At 37.7% G+C, this 20,982-nt stretch overlaps 1 protein-coding gene across 1 annotated transcript in view; it reads left to right on the forward strand.

Moving 5' to 3' along the window:
* Positions 1 to 20,982, forward strand: part of CPA6 (carboxypeptidase A6) — a 109,141-nt gene that overhangs the window by 19,314 nt on the left and 68,845 nt on the right. Inside the window, exons 2-4 of the mRNA XM_021002092.2 lie at positions 5,873 to 5,987; positions 11,790 to 11,891; positions 12,790 to 12,894. Of these exons, the coding sequence (XP_020857751.2) occupies positions 5,873 to 5,987; positions 11,790 to 11,891; positions 12,790 to 12,894 (322 nt within the window). The remainder of the gene's footprint in view (positions 1 to 5,872; positions 5,988 to 11,789; positions 11,892 to 12,789; positions 12,895 to 20,982) is intronic.

Raw genomic sequence — 20,982 nt, forward strand, 5'->3', positions numbered from 1 at the left:
AATTTAATTTCATTATTCAAAAGATGGAAGAAATGTCAAGGAAAACACATATTCTTACCAACAAGGAGGAACTAGTTGTTTCAGTAAAAGTATGGCAACCTTGAGAGATGTGACTGTTCCATTTTCTAATTTGTAATAAACAAAGAAGAAAACAGATACAGCCTAATGTGTACCCTGTACTCAGGGAATGCAGCACAGAGCTCTGATGTGTATGATTCTGTGGCTTAAATTTCTACAAAGGAAGTTAACCCAGGAAATTTCAGAAGCTCCCAAGAATAAAATTCTGAAGTGACAAGTGGAAATAATTCCACTAAAAAAAGAAAGGGAAGAAGTACCTAAAAAGATGAATATATAGAGAATTCATTTTAAAATGATTTTTAAAAGACTTGCTGAAAAGAAAAATAAGGATAGGTAACTAAGAATGAATCTCTTTCTACTATTTGCTTAGTTAGTTATATTTTCTTATTCTCTACCTTCTCTCTATCCAGATCTTCCTATCTTTTGATTAATTAATCCATAAGTATTTATTGAGCTCCTACTATATGCCACTCACTGTGCTAGGCACTGGGGATACAGACACAAATAATTTTTAAATGTCCTAAACATAATTAACTTATATTATAATGGGGGAATCAACAAATACAAATGAAAATATATGCAGGATAAATATAAAATTTATGCATGTAAGGGTGAATGTGTATGTGTATATAGATGTATACACATATACCCACAAAGCAGTCAAAGACAATATAGTTAGGGAAGTAGATAAATAGCACTTTTGGGGAAGGGTAAGGAAAGGATCATGCATAAGATGATATCAGAGCTGACTCATAAAGAAAGAATTATACTATATGAGGCAAATGTAAGAAGGGAGTACATTCCCAGGAGTGTAGGACAGCCAATTCTAAGGCACAGAGATGGAAAAGAGGATGTCATGAGTTAAAAAAAAAAAAGAGGGAAGGCAAATTTCAATAAGGAGGATAATGCCAATGAGGCTGGAAAGGTAGTTTGGAACCATGCTGTTTAGGGATTTAAAAGATAAAGAGATGAGTTCATATTTTTTCCTAGAATCAATAGGAAGCTGGTGGATTTAACTGAATGAAAAGACATGTGATCAGATCTGCAGTTAAGGAAAATTACTTTGGCAGAAGTTTGTCAGAGGGAGTGGAATGGCGAGACTTAAGGCAGGAGAAAGATTAAAGAGGCTGTTGCAATAATATAGATGAGAGGTCATGACAGCCTGAATTAAAGTGGCAGCTGTGTGACTGAAGAGAAGGGGAAACTGACTGGATATGTGGGGTGAAGGAGAGTAAGGAGCCCAGGTAATGCCGTGATTATGAACTTGGAACACAGAAATAATTATAATGACTTAGAGTGTAATCTAGGCTTGGAAGAGGGGAGGATTTAGGGGAAAAGATTATGAGTTCACATTCAGATATGTTGAGTTTAAGATGTTTCTGGGACATCCAGTTTGAAATGTCCAATTGGTGAACAGGAACTAAAATTTGAGAGACAGACTGGGGTTTATATGTAGATCTGAAAATAATCTGCATGGAGATGATAGTTAAACCCATGAGAGCCTACGAATTTACAGAGGGAGGGAAGGAGAGAGAGAGAGACAGAGAGAGAGACAGAGAGAGAGAGAGAGAGAGAGAGAGAGAGAGACAGAGAGAGAGAGAGAGAAATATAGGAAAAGGGTTCTTAACCTTTTTTGTCATGGACCCCTTTGTGGTCTGGGAAGATTTATGGATCCCTTCTCAAATTTTTTTTTTAAATTTATCTTTATTTTTATCATTTTTTAATATTTTAAATTCCAAATTTTGCCCTCACTCCAACCTCTCCCCAACCTATTGAGAAGGCAAACAATATAAAATAAATTACACATGTAAAATTATGTGTAAATTACACATGCAAAAATTGTGGGAAAAAATTCTGTATTAACCATGTAATGATTTGCACTCCAAGTTCATCAGTTCTGTGTGTGTGTGTGTGTGTGTGTGTGCGTGTATCTCTAGCAGTAGACAGTGTTTTTCATCATAACTCCTTCAGAATCATCTTGGACCACTGTATTGATCAGAGTAGCTAAGTCTTTCACAATTGACCATCATCACAATATTACTGTTACTATGTATAAGGATCACCTGGTTTGGTTCACTTCACTTTGTATTCATTCATGTAAATCTTTTCAGAAAACCTGGATTTCAGAAAACCTCAATTTCTAATTCTTTGATACCACGAAAGAGCTGCTATAAATATTTTCCTTTTCCCTTGTCTTTGATCTATTTGGAATACAGACCTAGTTGTGGTATTGCTGAGTCAAAGGGCACTCAGTTTTATAGCCCTTTAAGCATAGTTCCAAATGGTTCTCCAGAATGATAGGACCAATTCACAATTCCAACAATTCCACAATTCACCAACAGTGTATTAGTGTCCCTATTTTTCCATATCCCCTCTGGCAATTGTCATTTTCCTTTTTTGTCATGTTAGCCAATCTGATAGGTATGAGGTGGTACCTCAAAGTTGTTTCTTTAATCAATAGTGATTTAGAGCACTTTTTCATATAAATACAGATGGTTTTGAATTGTTCTCCTAAAAGCTATGAGTTCATATCCTTTGACCATTTATCACATGCGGAATGGCTTTTAGTTTTATACATTTGACTCATTGCCATATATATATATCTGAAAAATGAGGTCTTTATCAGAGAAACTTGCTGTAAAAAAATTTTGTTATTTTATTGTCTGTGGTACGTTTTAACAAGATATAGTTTCCCTGGTTATGTCTTTTAATTAGTCCTATTTTTGCTTTTGCTTTGTCCAAGTTCATGATTGATACCTCTGCCTTTTTTACCCCAGCTAAAGTACAATAGATTCTCTGCCAGACCCCAATTTTAAACCTGTGTTTCGAGTGTGTTTCTTGTAAACAACATATTGTTGGATTCTGGTTTCTACTCCTTCTGCTATCCACTTCCATTTATGAGTGAGTTCATCCCATTCATACTCACAGTTATGATTACTATGTATTTCCCTCCATCCTATTTTCTTCTATTTCTTCTTCTTCTCTTCCTCTTCCTCCTCCTCTTCCTTCTTTTCTACTTCTTTTTCTTCTCTCTCTCTCTCTCTCTCTCTCTCTCTCTCTCTCTCTCTCTCTCTCTCTCTCTCTCTCTCTCTCTCTCTCTTTCCCCTGTTCCTCCTCAAAAGTCTGCTTTACTTCTGACCACTGCCTCTCTTAATCTATTGTCTCATTTATCACTCTCCCCTATCTCTTATCCCCTTTCCTTCCTATTTCCCTACTAAGATTAAGTATATATATATAATATATACATATATATGTACATACATATACATACACACACACACACACACACATATATATATATATATGTTCTTCCCTCTTTGAACCAATTCAGATGAGAATAAGGTTCAAGCATTGTGTGCCTCTCCCATTTTCCCCTCCACTGCAAAAGCTCTTCCTTGTGCACCTCTTTTATGTGAGATGATTTTCCCCATTCATCCTTTCCTTTACTACTCCAAATACATCCCTCTTTCTTGCTCATCCATTTTTTAGATCATCCCAACATAACTGACTCACTCTGTCTACGTAGAGTCCTTCTAATGGCTCTAATAATGATAAAGTTCTTAGGAGTTACATATATCATCTTAACATATGGGAATATAAATGGATTCAGTCCCTTATGATTTCTCTTTCATGTTCACCTTTTTACATTTCTCTTCAATTTTGTGTTTTCTATACACTTCTAGTTTAGTCAGGAAAACTTGAAAGTCCTCTATTTCATTAAATGCCCATTTCTCCCCATTCCCGAAGGATTATATTTCATTTTGCTGAGTAGGTTATATTTGGTTGTAATCCTAACTCCTTTACCTTCCAGAATATCATAGTCTGCTTCTTTAATGTGGAAGCTGCTAAATCTTATCTGTTCCTGACTGTGGCACCATGGTATTTGAATGGTTTCTTTCTGACTGCTTACAATATTTTCTCTTTTACTTGAGAGCTCTAAAATTTGGCTATAATATTTTGGGAGTTCTAGAAGATCTCAAAAAAGAACTTTAAAAATCAAATAAGAGAGATAAAGGAAAGATTGGGTAAAGAAATGACAGTGAGGCAAGAAAATAATGAAAAGAGTCTACAGCTTGGTAAAGAAGGCACACAAAAAAAAGTACTAAAGAAAACAACACCTTAAAAAACAGAATAAGCCAAATGGTAAAAGAAGTACAAAAATCCACTACAGAAGAACTCCTTAAAAAGCAGAATTGGCCACATGGAAAAAAGATATCCAAAAATTCACTGAAAAGAAGAACTCCTTAAAAAGTAAAATTGGCCAAATGAAGAAAATAATTTCTTAAAAATTTTAATTGGGCAAGTGGAAGCTAATGACACCATAAGACACCAAAATAATAAAATAAAATAAAATAACAAGAATGAAAAAAATACAAAAAATGTGAAATATCTCATTAGGAAAACAACTGATCTTTTTTAAAAAAAATATCAAGGAGAGATAATTTAAGAATTAATCCTTATAATAATAGTTAGCATTTATATTGCTCTTTAAGCTTTTTCAAAGTGCTTTACATATGCTATCTCATTTGATCCTCACAATAATATTTGTGAGGTAGATGCTCATTTTATAGATGATGAAACTGAGGCTCCTAGAAGTTCAGTGACATGCTCAGAGTTACATTTAGTAAATGTCTCTATAAGAAATATAACTCGGCTTCCTGATTTCAAGTCAAGGCTAGAGCTCTGTCACCTATATAATCTTGTCATACTCTATTTTGTGTACTAGTTATTTACATAAAAAGCTCTTTTTCTATCTATATCTCAACTATGCTATGATATTATCTTTCTATATCTAAATTACCCTAGCTATAGCTCAACTACCCTATGATATGTAAACTCCTGGAGTTCAGGGACCATGTGTTGGTTTTCTTTGTACCTCTCCCATTGCCTGTCACCATATTTTGTGCATAGTAAGAACTTAATAGATTTGTTTTAATGAATCAATGAATAAATAAATAAATGAAGCCCCTTTTTTAAGCAGTCTTTCTTCACTTGCCCCATCCTAGAACTAACAAGATCATTAACTCATAGAAAAAGAAATCACTATATTTCATGTAATACACGTCCCAATACCCCAAGCCCTGGATTTACATTAATAAGATTCAATCTTCAGGCTGCCTTCAAAATCACTCCTCTCTTTGACTTGTTCTGCCCCCTCCCAGAGTTGCCTCTGTGACATATCAGAATGTAGCTGAAATGTAGCTTGTGTTTCGGCTTTTGCAGATGTAGGGAAAGGAATCCCCAAATCCCACACAGTCATTGAAGGTAACAACACATATATTAGGTACCAAATAGTCTGTATACCAGACCTTGAAAAATGCAAAGAAAAAAGAAAGTATTCACAGTAGCCCATAAACAATCAATACAATTGTTCCTTTCTAGTGAATTCCTTCTTCCCTGGAGTCTTAAAGTCCTTGAGACTAAACTATTTTCTTGCCTCACTGTCATTTCTTTACCCAATCTTTCCTTTATCTCTCTTATTTGATTTTTAAAGTTCTTTTTTGAGATCTTCTAGAACTCCCCAAAAAGGCAGAAAATGAGATAGAATTAAATAAGTCACCCAGAGTACTGAGCAAACAAAATGGGGTATGTATATGTGTGTGTTTAAAATAATTGTACTATTTATTTGGCAGTTTCTATTTCATTGAACTAGAAATCATTTCAAATATTTTAATAAAAATACATATTCAGGCTCTGCTCTACATCACTTTGCAGATCTGTAATTTCTATTGCATATTGAAATTGTCCCTATTTAATTTATTCTTTATCAACAACTATTTTTTTTCTAATCCAGGGTCCTAATAGCAGATCTCCAAAAAACACTGGAAAAAGGAAACAGCTTGAGGGCCCAGCGGAATCGCAGATCACTTCCAGGATACAGTTATGAAGTTTATCACTCTTTAGAAGAAGTAAGTAAACAAGAAGAGGATTTTTATTTTATATATATATATATATATATATATATATATATATATGCATTGAATATCATTACTATATATGTATATATTATATATAACATATAATATAATGTATATATATTACATATATGTATATATGTGTACACATATTCACTGCGACTTCAACTGCAAGACAGCAATCATGTATCATGGAATTTATATATGATATTGATTGATAAATATGGGGGCACCTAGGTGGCACAGTGGATAGAGTACTGGGCCAGGAATCAGGAAGACTCATCTTTCTTAGTTCAAATATGACCTCAGACACTTACTAGCTATGTGACCTTGGGCAAGTCACTTTGCCCCATTTGCCTAGGCTTCCTCATCAATAAAATGAGCTGGAGAAGGAAATGGCAAACTACTCCAATATCGTTGTCAAGGAAACTACAAATGGTGTCATGAACAGGTGGACATGACTGAAAAATGACTGAATTTATAGATAAATATAAGTTTAGATTAAGTGCAATTCTTGTTCCATAAATTTTATTTAAGAGTGCTTGTTGTACCTATGCCAAAATACAGGCAAAATGGGTACATGATTTGGATATAAAGTTTGATAGCATAAGCAAACTGGGAGAGCAAGGAATAGTTTACCTGTCAGATTTATAAAGAACAGAAGAATTTATGACTAAAGAAGAGACAGAGGACATTATGAAATGCAAAATGGATAATTTTGATTATATTAAATACAAAAGTCTTTACACAAACAAAGCACCCAAGATCAGGAGGGAAGCAGAAAACTTGGAAAGAATTTTTACAATCAGTGTCTCTGATAAGGACCTCATTTCTAAAATATTTAGAGAACTAAGTCAAATTCATAAGAATACAAGCCATTCCCCAATTGACAAATGGTCGAAGGGTATGAGAGGCAGTTTTCAGAAGAAGAAATTGAAGTCTGTAGTCATATGAAAAAATGCAAATCAAAACAACTATGAGGTACCACATCGCACCTATCAGATTGGCTAACATGACAAAATGGGAAAATTATAAATGTTGGAGAAGATGTGGGGAAATTGGAACACTAATGCATTGTTGGTGGAGTTGTGAAATGATACAGCCATTCTAGAGAGCAATTTGGAAGTATGCCCAAAGGGCTATAAAAATGTGCATACCATTTGACCTAGCATTACCACTCCTAGGGGTGTATCCCAAAGAGATCATAAAAATGGGAAAAGGACCCACATGTACAAAAATATTTAAAGCAACTCTTTTTGTGGTGGAAAAGAATTGGAAATTGAGGAGCTGCCCATCAATTGGGGAATGGCTGAACAAGTTGTGGTATATGAATGTAATGGAATATTATTGTGCTATAAGACATGATGAGCAGGCTGACTTGAGAAAAACCTAGAGAGATTTGTATGAACTGATGCTGAGTGAAGTGAGCAGAACCAGGAAAACATTGTACACAGGAACAGTCACATTGTGTGATGACTAACTTTGATAGACTTAGCTCTTCTCAGCAGTGCAAGAATCTGAGACATCTCCTAAGGTCTCATGATGGAAAATGCTATCCACATCCAAAGAAAGAACTGTGGAGTTTGAATGCAGATCAAAGCATACTATTAGCTCTTTTTTTCTTGTTTATTTCATCTTTCTTATAATTCCTCCCATTGGTTCTAATTCTTCCTTACAACATGACTAATGTGAAAATGTTCAATAGGAATGTATATGTAGAGCCTATATCAGATTGCACACTGTCTTGGGGAGGAAGGAGGGGAGGAAGGGAGAGAAAATTTTAAAACCCAAAATCTTATGGAAGTGAATGTTGAAAACTAAAACTAAATTTTTTAAAAAGACTGCTTGGTGCAGTAACCCTAAATACATGAGAATCCCAGAAAGGAGCTCAAAGTCCACCTAGCCCAATTCAGCCCTGAACAAAAATCTGCTCTACAATATTCCGAGCTGCAGTACTTCTAAAATTCCTCTCACAGGACTATTCCATGCTGATGTTCATAGTTCATTAATGATTCATCTTCTGTTACCTGCCCTTGCTTCCATCTTCTATATATCTATGTTGATTAGTTCTTTGGGTATTCATGTTAGTCTCTTAAGTCAAATCCTGTTTTCCCTCTTTACCAGAATTTTGTCTCTTCATATTTTCTGAATTTCCTTTGTAAGAGATTCCTATCCCTCCAAGGCTGATTTCCCTATGAAATTTCAGTCCCATGAGATCCTACCTACCCGAGGGGCAAAGCCAAGATGGCGGAGTGAAAGCAGCAACTTGCTTGAGCTCCCCCAAACCCCTCCTAAATACTATAAAAATGGCTCTAAACAAATTCTAAAGCAGCAGAACCCACAAAAAGACAGAGCAAAACACATTTCCAGCCTAAGACAACCAGGATGATTGATCAGAAAGGTGTATCGCATCGGGCTGGGAGCACAGCTCAGCGCGGTGTGGGCATGCAGGCCACAGCAAACCTAGAGCAGGCCTCAGAGGACTGAATTGCGGGCAGCTGTGGTGGTTTCCAGACTCCTCAATCCACAAATGCCAAAGACAACTTAGAAGGTCAGTGGGAAAAGTCTGTTTCTGTGGTGCTGAGAGAGGAAGGCGGGGTCTCAGCTCCATTCCCCAAGAGCATGGCCCTAGGGGGTGGGGCAGCTGGTTTCCCAGCTTCTGGCCCACAGACTGAGGGGGAATACAGTGGCTTATCAGAGGGGGATTGCAGGGATCTCTCTGCTGGTGCTGAGGCAGGAATCTCTTGCTTTGCCCGTGCTTGGATCTAGGTCACAGTTCTGGACAGGGGTCCTGGGGTAAGGAGGAGTGCTGGCACGGTGGAGCTTGTAGTGGCTGTGAACAGGAAACCTTCCTCACAGTTCCAGGGCAGAAAGGAGTGCTTGTGGTCACTAATAGACCAGAGCACAGGCCAGGAAAGGAGTAAACACCTCGCCCCTTATCATACCACCTTGCAAGAACTGAAAATTTACAGGTCCCTACAAGTATCTCTGAAAACAGCTATATAAACCCCCAAAGCTTGGGACAGTACATTCTCCACATTGGAAGCAGACTCTTACCTTAACAAAGAGTTTTAAAACTCAAGTAATGGCCTGGGATCATGAGCAAGCAGCTCAAAAAGAGTCAGACTATATTATCTTACTTTGGTGAAAAAGGAGATCAAAATATACAACCAGAAGAAGACAACAAAGTCAGAGCTCCTACATCCAAAGCCTCCAAGAAAAATATGAATCAGCCCCAGGCTTTGGAAGAGCTCAAAAGGGATTTTGAGAAGCAAGTAAGAGAAGTAGAGAAAAAACTGGGAAGAAGAATGAGAGTGATGCAAGAAAATCATGAAAAACAAGTCAACAGCTTGCTAAAGGAGACCCAAAAAAATACTGAAGAAAATAACACCTTAAAAAATAGCCTAACCCAAATGGCAAAAGAGGTCCAAAAAGCCAATGAGGAGAAGAATGCCCTAAAAAGAAAAATTGGCCAAATGGAAAAGGAAGTCCAAAAGATTACTGAAGAAAATACTTCCTTAAAAATTAGAATAGAGCAATTGGATAGTGACTTTATGAGAAATCAAGACACTGTAAAACAAATCCAAAAGAATGAAAAAATAGAAGACAATGTGAAATATCTCATTGGAAAAACAACTGACCTGGAAAATAGATCCAGGAGAGAGAATTTAAAAATTATTGGACTATCTGAAAGCCATGATCAAAAAAAGAGCCTAGACATCATCTTTCAAGAAATTATCAAGGAAAACTGCCCTGATATATTAGAACCAGAGGGCAAAATAGAAATTGAAAGAATCCACAGATCTCCTCCTGAAAGAGATCCCAAAGGAAAACTCCTAGGAATATTGTAGCCAAATTCCAGAGTTCCCAGGTCAAGGAGAAAATATTACAAGCTGCCAGAAAGAAACAATTCAAGTACTGTGGAAACACAATCAGGATAACACAAGATTTAGCAGCTTCTACATTAAAGGACCGCAGGGCATGGAATATAATATTCTGGAGGGCAAAGGAGATAGGATTACAACCAAGAATCACCTACCCAGCAAAACTGAGTATAATCCTTCAGGGGAAAAAATGGTAAATCAGTGAAATAGAGGACTTTCAAGCATTCTTGATGAAAAGACCAGAGCTGAATAGAAAATTTGACTTTCAAATATAAGACTCAAGTGGAACATGAAGAGGTAAACAGGAAAGAGAAATCATAAGAGACTTATTAAGGTTGAACTGTTTACATTCCTGCATGGAAAGATGATATTTATAACTCATGAGACCTTTGTCAGTATTAGGGTAGTTGGAGGAAAAAATTATATGTATAGATAGATAGATAGATAGATAGATAGATAGATAGATAGATAGATAGATAGATATAAGATAGATAGATAGATAGATAGATAGATACATAGATACATAGATACATAGATAGATACATAGATAGATAGATAGAGGGCACAGGGTGAGTTGAAGATTAAGGGGTCATATCCGGAGAATAAAATTAAGGGATGAAAGAAGATTATATTTGGAGAAGAAGAAAGGGAGAGGTAGAATGGGGTAAATTATCTCACACACAAAAAAAAAACAGAAAAGAAAATGCTCTTGCAGTGGAGGGGAAATGGGGGAAGGTGAGAGGAAATGAGTGAATCTTATTCTCATAGGATTTGGCTTAAGGAGGGAATAACATACACATTCAATTGGATAAGGAAATCTGTCTTACCCTATGGGAAAATAGGGGGAGAGGGGACAAGAGAACAGGGAGATGATAGAGAGGAGGGCAAATTGGGAAAGGCAGTAATCAGAAGCAAATATTTCTGAAGAGGGACAGGGTCAAAAGAAAGAATAGAATAAATGGGAGGGCAGGATAAGATTAAGGGAAATAGAGTTAGTTTTTCACATGTCTACTATGGAAGTATTTTGCATAACTGAACATGTATAACCTATATTGAGTTGCTTGCCTTTTCAATGAGGGTGGGTGGGGAGGGAGGAAGGGAGAAGATTTGAAACCTGAAGTTTTAAAAACATATGTTTTTAAAAAATGTTTTCACATGCTACTGGGAAATAAGAAATACAGGAAATGGGGTACAGAAGTCTGTCCTGCCCTACAGGAAAATAGAAGGGGAAGGGAATAAGAGAAGGGGGGAAGAGATAGAAGAGAGGGCAGACTAGGGGAAGGGATGTTCAGAATGCATGCCATCTTGGGGTGGGGGAAGGGGTGAAATGGGGTGAAAATTTGGAACTCAAAATCTTGTGGAAGTAAATATCGAAAACTGAAAATAAATAAATTTATAAAAAAAAAGAGAGAGAGAGAGAGATCCTACCTACCCTTTCTCTGAAGAAAAAATGATGATACAGATGAATATATTCAAATCTTTGGGATCCATATTTTTCTAAAGTTGATTTCTACTTTTTACCCCCTCCTCATTTTGTGGAGAGCAGAAAATATCAAAAAGTTCTACCCATCAAAAGACATCCAGTGCAACTTGATTATTTTTTCCTGCATAGCTGTCTCTACAGCAAAACTGTCATTAACACATCAATGATCTACAGTATTAGTATGTCAGACAGAAGAGATGCTTTAAAAACTAGACCTAAAGAGGCATCCTACTATTAAAAATTAAAAGGCAGAAAATGAGATGAGATCAAATAGGTTGCCTAAAGTATAGGGTACATAAAATGGGATTTTCTGTGTATGTCATGTTCCATGTGATATTTCCTGCTGGCATTCTCTTTGTCCTTTTCAGATTCTCCCTTTTCTACCATAATTGTAATTGACTCTGACAATTCTTTTTTTTGTGATCTTAGATTCAAAATTGGATGCATCATTTGAATAAAACCCACCCAGGCCTCGTTCACATGTTTTCTATTGGAAAATCATATGAGGGAAGATCTCTTTTTATACTGAAGGTAAAAACAAAAAATAAGGAATTGCTGTGTATGATGGAAAGCATAGTGCTATTTTTTTCAGATGAAGTACTTATCAAAACATTCATATTTTTCTACTTTGTCACAGGGCTGTTTATTGAGGTTGTAGAGTGGGGGGGTGGGGAGGAGGACTCTACAATTCTCACATATTCTCAAAGTCAGCCTCAACCGCTAATCTGGGGACATTTTTACCATTAGGCTATTAAATTATAACTTATTTTCCTCAACTGAAAGTTCTGGAAAAGCCTCTTCAGTTAATTCATTTGGAAAATTAATGGTCTAGGGAATTATGTTTTTTCAATGTTTAAGATGAACTTTTGAAAAGCTAGATATAGCTAAGACCTCCTCTGAATATTATGTCAGGGGCTTTATATTGGATATTGAATTGGAAATCATCTAGTTCATGTTAGAAACAGCATAAATAAAATAAGGATATATAAGGAAAAAACTGTCACCTGGTGCTTCATTCCATCTAGCTCAACAAACTCCTATTGGTTTCTGCTTCATATTGTATCTTCCTCCCACACCCAAGAAATAGGCTGATTTCTAAAGCATAGATGCCTCTTTGAGAAATTTTGAAGGAAAAAGTTATGGCACAGTCATAAAACTTGTATTACTGTGGGACCCATGAGACAATACTCAGGAAAGAGACAACAAATCTGAGGAATATTTTTGGTTCTCTGATTTGTAAACTGGGCAGGATATTTTCCTCTTCTGTGTAAAGCAGTCCTAGACTTCCTGGACAGATAGCAAATTCATTCCTTTTTTGGTTTGTTATTCAACGAAATAAAGGTGTACTGAAGAACGATTCTGAAACCTTGCTGTTGGTCATTGAATCAAAAAACTCTGAGATGGTTGTTATGAATACCTTTGTTTTCAGCTGGGCAGAAGATCCCGGGCTTACAAAAGAGCTGTCTGGATAGACTGCGGTATTCATGCAAGAGAATGGATAGGTCCTGCCTTTTGTCAATGGTTTGTAAAAGAAGTAAGTTGAAACTCTTTTTGCAATCCTTTTTCACTCCAAAAGCAACAAAAGCAGTTTTAAAGACAGTGGCAGTCAACTGAATGTTATGAAACTAAAGTGGTTGAAATATTTAAAATGCTATAGTCCCTAACTCAATTCCAGGAAATTGTCCCATGTATGATATTCAGTTTGGAGGCCATGGTTCCCTTCATCTTCTCCTCAAAATGGCTTTGTATATGCTATATTTATTAATGAGGTAATGGTAGGGCTTTTGTGCTTTATAGTGTCACTGTTCTTTACACATCTGCAAAAACGGGGCCTTTAAATACAGTAGTGAATTATACTTTAATTCTGTAACGCTCTGTATTAGGCAAAGTTAATGACATTTTCACCCAGTCTGGCTCAGTGGGATGAGGCAGTTACTTATCCACTAAATCTCTGAATTACTATTCCCTAGTCTTTTTACTAAGCATACATTAAGTACTATTCCCTAGTCTTTTTACTCAGCATACATTAAGCACCATATGAGGAAAGAAACTATGACTCATCCACTCAGTACAGAACTCTGTACTAGTTGCTATGTGGGCATGAAAAATAATAAAATTAAATTAAAGGACATAGCCCCTGTCATCAAGGAGCTCACCACCCAATGGGAAACAAGGATGTAAAAATTGAGGAAGTATAAACAGAACAAGGGGAACATTGAGGAAAGGACCAGGAAAAGGGAAGCCTGCTAAAAAATAATTAGAGTTTTGTAGTGGTGATGTGGATGTAAATAGAGCTGGACCTGGCATCAGGAGATCTGGGTTTGAATTCTAAAGTCAATATTCATTTATTTTGTGACCATAAGCAAGTCATTTAACTTCTCTGAGCTTCAGTTGTCTCATCAGCAAAATAATACACACACTAATTATATCATTTACTCATTCATTCAACAAACATTCATTAAGCACCTGTTATACTCCAGGCACTGTATTTTAGGGCTAGGAACACAGAAAGTCCCTATATTCAAGGCACTTAAACAGATAAGTACTACAAAATATATGCAAGGTAACACAGACAAGTAAACTCAAATCACATGTCAGATAAACACAAAATAATTTTCAAGTTGGAGATAATTGGCACCTGGAGTACTAGAGCAGTGCATATGACTAAGTGGATGTTTAATAAATGTTTTTTGATTGAATGATTAGTTGATTAATTGATTGAGGGTTTAGGAAGGCAGCTAGGTGGCGAAGCAGATACAACACTCAGGTTGGAATCAGGAAGACTCATCTTCCTGAGACATTTATAAGCTGTATGACCCTGGGCAAGTCACTTAACCCAATTTGCCTCAGTTCCTTATCGGTCAAATAAACTGTAGGCAGAAATGGAAACCACTCTAGTATCTTCGCCAAGAAAACCCCAAACGGGATCACGAAGAGTCAGATATGACTGAACAAAAAGAAGAAATGGCACTTATGCCAAGAACTATTTTGAAGAAAGTACTTTGTAACCTTTATAGCACTATATAAATATGAGTTGTTATTGTATGAGCATGGAGTCATTTCTGGGAGATGAATCTTGAAGTGAGTTTCAAAAATGGAAAGAAATTTAGTTTGATAGTGTGACAAGGAGAGGGGTTTCTAGGCAGGGGAGTGGTATACATAATGGCTTAGCAAGGAAAATAGTTGAATTTTATTCCTGGAAAGGTAACATGGGGTTAGTTCCCCAGAGAATGGGGTGGTTCCATTCTTTTTTCTACAATGGAATGAGTCAGGGGAAAGTAAAGGGAAGAATTATCTTGATCTAAGTAACAAACCTGCTTGCCATTTACTTCTTTTCTTACACAATTCAGTGAGCATGTTGATGTACCATCATCCTGTAACATTCTTTGAGTTTGTTGAGGCGTCAGAGATGGGTCAGGGTATCTCCACAAGGATACAATCTAGTTCAGAGCAGTACAATATCCCTGCTCATGAAGCACTCACACACACACACACACACACACACACACACACACACCATCTCCCCTCACTTACACTACCCAACTTCTGCCATGGTACCCTGCTGCCCTGGGCAGCTGATCAATGCCAGAAGCTTAAAGAAGTGAAAAAAATGGATTAACAACAGGAAGCTTTTAGGTCAATGGACATATGAGTGTGTGGCAACCACACAGAAAATTTTAAGCAAAAGGAGACATAAGGCACTCTCCCACCACCACCCCCAGCAGTCTGGGGCAGGAATGCTCACATATTCGGGCCTATCATCATATTGCCCAACTCTACATTCATAACTGGGGCAGCTAGGTGTCACAATGGATAGAATGCAGGCCCTGGAGTCAGAAAGACTCTTCTTCCTCAGCTCAAATCTGGTCTCAGACATTTAGTAGCTGTGTGACCCTGGGCAAGTCACTTAACCCTGTTTGCCTCAGTTTCCTCATCTGTAAAATAAGTTGGAAAAGGAAATGGCAAACCACTCTAGTTTCTTTGCCAAGAAAATCCCAAAAGGGATTATAAAGAGTCAGACACAACTGAAAAACAACTAAATAATAGCACTTATAACTAACGTAGGCACAGGAAGAAAACCAACCAGATACAACAGCATGGTATAGTTAAAAATGTGTTGGCTTTGGGGACAAGAGACCTGGCACTAACTCACCAATTAACCTCTAAGAATTTCAGTTTTTCTCATCTGCAAAATAAGGAAAAATAATACTAGCATTATTAGCCTCATGGATTGCTGTAAAGATCAAGTATGATAAAGTATTAAGTGCTTTACAACCACGTAACAATTCAATACAGTCAATAAATACAGGCATGCCTTGCTTTATTGTACTTCGCTTTATTATGCTTCACATATACTGTGTTTTTCACAAATTGAAGGTTTGTATCAAGCAAATCTATCAGCACCATTTTTCCAACAGCATGTGCTTACATCATGTCTCTGTGTCACATTTTGGTAATTTTCACAATATTTTAAACTTTTTCATTATTATTGTATCTGTTATAGTGATCTGTGATCAATGACTTCGATGTTACATTGTAATTGTTTTGGGGTGCCATGAACCACACCTACATAAGACAGCAAACTTAATCAAGATATATTTTATGTGTTCTGTCTGCTCCACCCACCCACCATTCCCTGTCTTTTTCCCTCTCCTTGGGCCTCCCTATTCTCTGAGAAAAAACAATATTGAAATTAGACCAATTAAGACCCTACAATGGCCTCTAAGTGTTCAAATGAAAGGAAGAATCAATCCGGCAAACTTCATTGTTGTCTTATTTTAAGAAATTACCATGACCACCACAACCTGCAGCAACCGCCACCCTAATCAGTCAATAGCCACCAACATCGAGGCAAGACCTTCTCGCAGCAAAAAGATTACTGCTCACTAAAGGCTCAGACAACGGTTAACATTTTTCAACAATAAAGTATCTTTAATTAAGGTGTGTCTATTTTTTTTGGATGTAATGCTATTACACATTTAATATACTACAGTATGGTGTTGTTGTCATTTGTCCTTCATTCTTGAAGAGGACCAATGACATCATGAAGGCGATGTCTTGACTTACACGTGAATTGGTTTTAAGTGAGCAGAGCTGTGCAAAGTTATCAGCCTTACCCTCTCCTCCAGAGTCACTGGAGTCCAGTGGCAATACAAAAGTCAAGAAGACTGGCAATGGCCCAGGATGCAGTGGGTAGCCTTGGCTTTACTAAATTAAGGCCTTTCTCAGGTCTCCGTTTGTCTGAGGCAACACCCATTCATGACTAAGGGCTAGGTAAACATAACTTTGATATGCACTATGAAGCCAAAAAATTCACATGACTTACTTTATTGCAATATTCACTTTATTGTGGTGGTCTGGAACCAAATCCACAATATCTCTGAGGTATGCCTGTATTTATAAGCACCTACTATATTTCCAGGAAATATGCTAAGAGACAGTGCCTCCCTTCAAGAAGCTCATGGTCTAATGGGAGAGACAATATGAAAACTGTACAAACAAGGTGGACTTAGGATAAATCGGAGATAATCAATTGAACAAAAGCATTAGAATTAAGGGAGAAGGTCAGAAAGATGTCCTATAGAAGGTGGGATTTAGGGGAACTCGAAGGAAACCAGGTGGTAGAGATGAAGAGAGAGAGAATTCCAAGCATGAGGGACAGTCAGTGAAAATGCCCAGGGCTGGAGGATGGAATGCTTTATGTGATCAACACCAAGGCCTACATCACTGGATCACAGAGTGCATGGTAGGGTATAAAGGGTAAAAGATTGGAAAGGGGAGTGTGGTTTTTGCAGGTTATAAAAGTCTTTGAATGCCATAGAATTTTATATTTGATCCTAGAGGGTCTAGGGAAGTACTGTAGTTTATTGAGAGTGGAGGATGACACGGTCAGACCTGCACTGTAAGATGACTTTGGCAGCTAAATGGAGGATAAACTGGAGCAGAGAGAGACTTGTGTCAGGGAGGCCAACTGGCAGGCTATTGCAATGGTCCAGTCATGAAGTGATGAAGGCCTATATGTGCCAAACATTTCTGCATCACTTCTTACGTGCTGGCCACTGGGGGATTCAAGAGCAAAATAAATAGTCACTGCCCTTATGGAACTTCTGATGGTCAACTATTATCACAGATTATGTGGCCTCTCAGGTCCTTGCCACCTGAAGATACCATCATCCTGTTAACTATAACTCTGTTTCACATCTGTGATTGAAATAATCATTCTTGGGCTTTCCCTGACTTTGATTTCCCAGACACACACACACACACACACACACACACACACACACACACACACACAGCATGTCTGCATAAGCAATACATTATCTTAAACAGTGCTAAAATCAGGCCATCTGTGTCCCCCTGGAACAAGTACCTCGGCTGTATGTGATTCTAACACTCTAGAACTAGATGCCAGACCTGGCCTACTTACACAGAAGCATCATTTCCATTTCCCTCTGTCTCCCCTTCAGAGTACTCCTTTGCCACCCCAGGAGGAATACCACCCCCAGAACAGGGCCCTGCCTCCCCACTTTCTTCTGTGAGCATTCCTGCATCCCTCTGGCATACTCAGAGAGACGGGACATCATATTAGGAAAAGCCCTGGATCGAGGTCAAGAGCCCTGGGTTCTAGTCCTGGCTTCACTACTAACTAGCTGTATAACCTTGAATCTGTCATCTCCCTCTCTGGGCCTCAGTTTATTCATCTGCAGAACAAAAAGAGTAGACTAGAATCAGGTGGGGAACCTGTGGGCTCGAGGCCACATGTGGTACCCTAAGTCCTCAAGTGCAGCCTTTTGACTGAATCCAAACTTCACAGAACAAATTTGTTCAGTCCGAGGACCACACCTGAGGACCTAGAGAACCACATGTAGCCTCAAGGCCATAGGTTCCCCACCCCTGGCTAGATTATCTCGTGGTCCCTCCTAGCTCCAACATTCTGTAATTCTCTGAACCTCCACTTACACTTCTGTGGCTCCCATGACACTGGCCAAAACATTTAACCTCTCCAGGCCTAAGTTCCCTTATTGGTAAAATAAAGAGCAACCACATGGTACAATGGATAGAGTGCCAGATCTGGAGTCAGAAAGACTCCTCTTCAGTTCAAATCTGACCTCAGACACTTCTTAGCTGTGTGGCCCTGGGCAAGTCACTTAACCCTGTTTACCTCAATTTCTTCATATGTACAATGAGCTGGAGAAGGAAATGGCAAACCACTCCTCTATCTCTACCAAAAAAAAAAAAAAAACCAAATGGAGTCACAAAGAGTCAGACACATCTGAAACAACTAACAACAAGAAAAAATGAAGAGGTTGGATTTAAGTGCCTCTGATGTACCTGCTAGCTTTAAATCTATGATCCTCAGTATATGGGTGCCCCAATGAAGGAATAGACAACAGCAAAATCAGCAATTAGTATTTCTAAATGGTTCACCAGGCTGGAAAGCTTGTTTTCTTATTTATTTTTATTCACTTAAATAGAATTCATATTTCAAAGAATCAACAGCTGCTAAATGGAGAAACTTGAAAAACAGGCCATCAGAAATGTAAATTGTACCATGTATTTTTTGTTGCTTCATCTCTCAAACTGGCAGCCATCTAATTGTGTCAGAAAACACTCACTTCATTTTTCATGCTTTTTTTCTGATTTCTATACTTGCCATCTTCCTCCCTATTTCCTAACACTTGGAGTCCATCAAATTCTACTTCGGTCATGGTTAGGAGCTCCCACAAGCAAAAGAAAATTAAAATTAATTTGATGGATCAGGATTGGAAAATCTCTGTCTTGTAAATGATTGCTTATTACAGAAGTTGCAGAACCATTGCTAACATTGTACCATTATCCATAGTACTTTGTGATATTTTCTTTGGCTTCGGGAGAGTCAGTATTGAAATCACCAGATGCTCCCTTCCCTCTGGAAGTAGAAAGGAGTTTAGAGGAATGCTGCCCATTGGCAATAAAGTTTCCTCCACCCAAAAAAAAAACAAAACAGGCCAAGATAGATGTTACTGGCTTTGCTTCACTTCAGTAGAGGAGAAAGAAAACTGGACAATATGAACAAATAAGATCAAAAGAAGTGGTGAAAATCTAATGAAAGACACTGCCCAAAGGAAGTAGAACAGAGCCCTGAGGAAGTTGGAGAAGTTATAGGCTATCAACCCAAAGGAGTTTTTAGAGGGAAAAAAAAAAGGAAGAGCCTCAAGAAAAGCAGAAAGAAGTAGATTTGAGATAGTGAAAATTAATTGTCATATAAAAACTAAATAAAATTAGGAAATTGAACAGAAAAAAAACCCTGATTTTCCCATTCCTGGAAGATTTCTATACATTCTCCAACAAGTAGTATGCAATCAGCATGAGACTTTATGGAGGATGAAGACAAAATACAAAATGTTGTTTGTTCCCCCAAAGAACCTACAATCTAGATATAAAATAGGAGAAAGTACCAAATGAAGTGTGAAATTGTGTAGTACAGGGTAGAAGCATTATAAAAATTACAGGCAGAAGAATCAATGAGGGTCAGAGAACAGAAACCTTTATGGAAGAGATGGAACTTAGAGCAAAGGTAGGATTTAAAGGCACAGAGGAAAGAGTAACGGTAGGGTCAGAGGCATAGAGCCCCACATCTGGGAAAGTGAAATGACAAACTATTTTAGACTAGAGGGGTAGTAGTTGGATATGCAACTAGAAGGTGGGGTCAGCCATGCTTTACTCTTAGGAACTAAACAGAAATATGTGTTTATTATGTAAAAGAACATTGAAAGCCATTAAACAAGCAAATGACATCATGAAAGCCATGTTTTAGTGTAACAGAGAATTGTCCAATAAGCACAGTCCTTCTAAGCATGTATAGAGTACAACTGATACAACTCCCCAGGTAGCAGAGACAAGGGAGCCTCTTTCCAGAAGAGTCATGATGACATGCAATGTAAGTGCCTTAGACAGACTTTGGAACATTCATAGACTTTCTGTAACTGGTCACTTGTTAAATAGCAGCCCCTTTGATTGGCTATAGTTGTAGAATCAGAACTGGGGCCATCAAGGAGGCATTACTTAGCTTTGGCTTCCTCTTGGTTGGGGCACCTCACGCTTGTTTCAACCTCCTTTTTTTGTCTGACTTCTTCCTGAAAGTTGGAATCTGGCGAAAGGCAGTGCTGTGTGGAGACAAGGCTTGGGCCTTCTTCCAATGAATCCAAGTCTCATTTCTTTTCCTGCCTGGGCATTTGTTCTTTCTTTTCAGGGGAAAGCTGTTGGAGGTTACAATCTTGGGAGTTTCAGAAAGTCAGGATTGCAAGCCATCTTGGAATCCAGGAGTCTGGAAGTCTAGGATTCCAGGACTTAGAATTCCAAGGATTCCAGGAGTATGGGCATCTGGGAATTGAGTCAATAATGCATTTTATAGCCAACCTGAAATAAGAATTCATTGAGCAGGTATTGAGCAGGCTGCTATATAGAAACTGCATTAAGTCTGAGCCCACTGTCCCCAGAAACTGAAATGGGCAACTGTAGCCACTGAAAAAGGCATTTCAACACATGGTTAGCAGACTGAGTCCAATTACAGAATATCTATAGATACTCCAAAGCCTCCCCAAGGTATTTCCATTACATATCATGAAGACTTTCTCAA

Source organism: Phascolarctos cinereus, unplaced genomic scaffold (genome assembly GCF_003287225.1).
Source record: "Phascolarctos cinereus isolate Bilbo 61053 unplaced genomic scaffold, phaCin_HiC Scaffold_4;HRSCAF=312, whole genome shotgun sequence".
Taxonomy (NCBI): Eukaryota; Metazoa; Chordata; class Mammalia; order Diprotodontia; family Phascolarctidae; genus Phascolarctos; species Phascolarctos cinereus.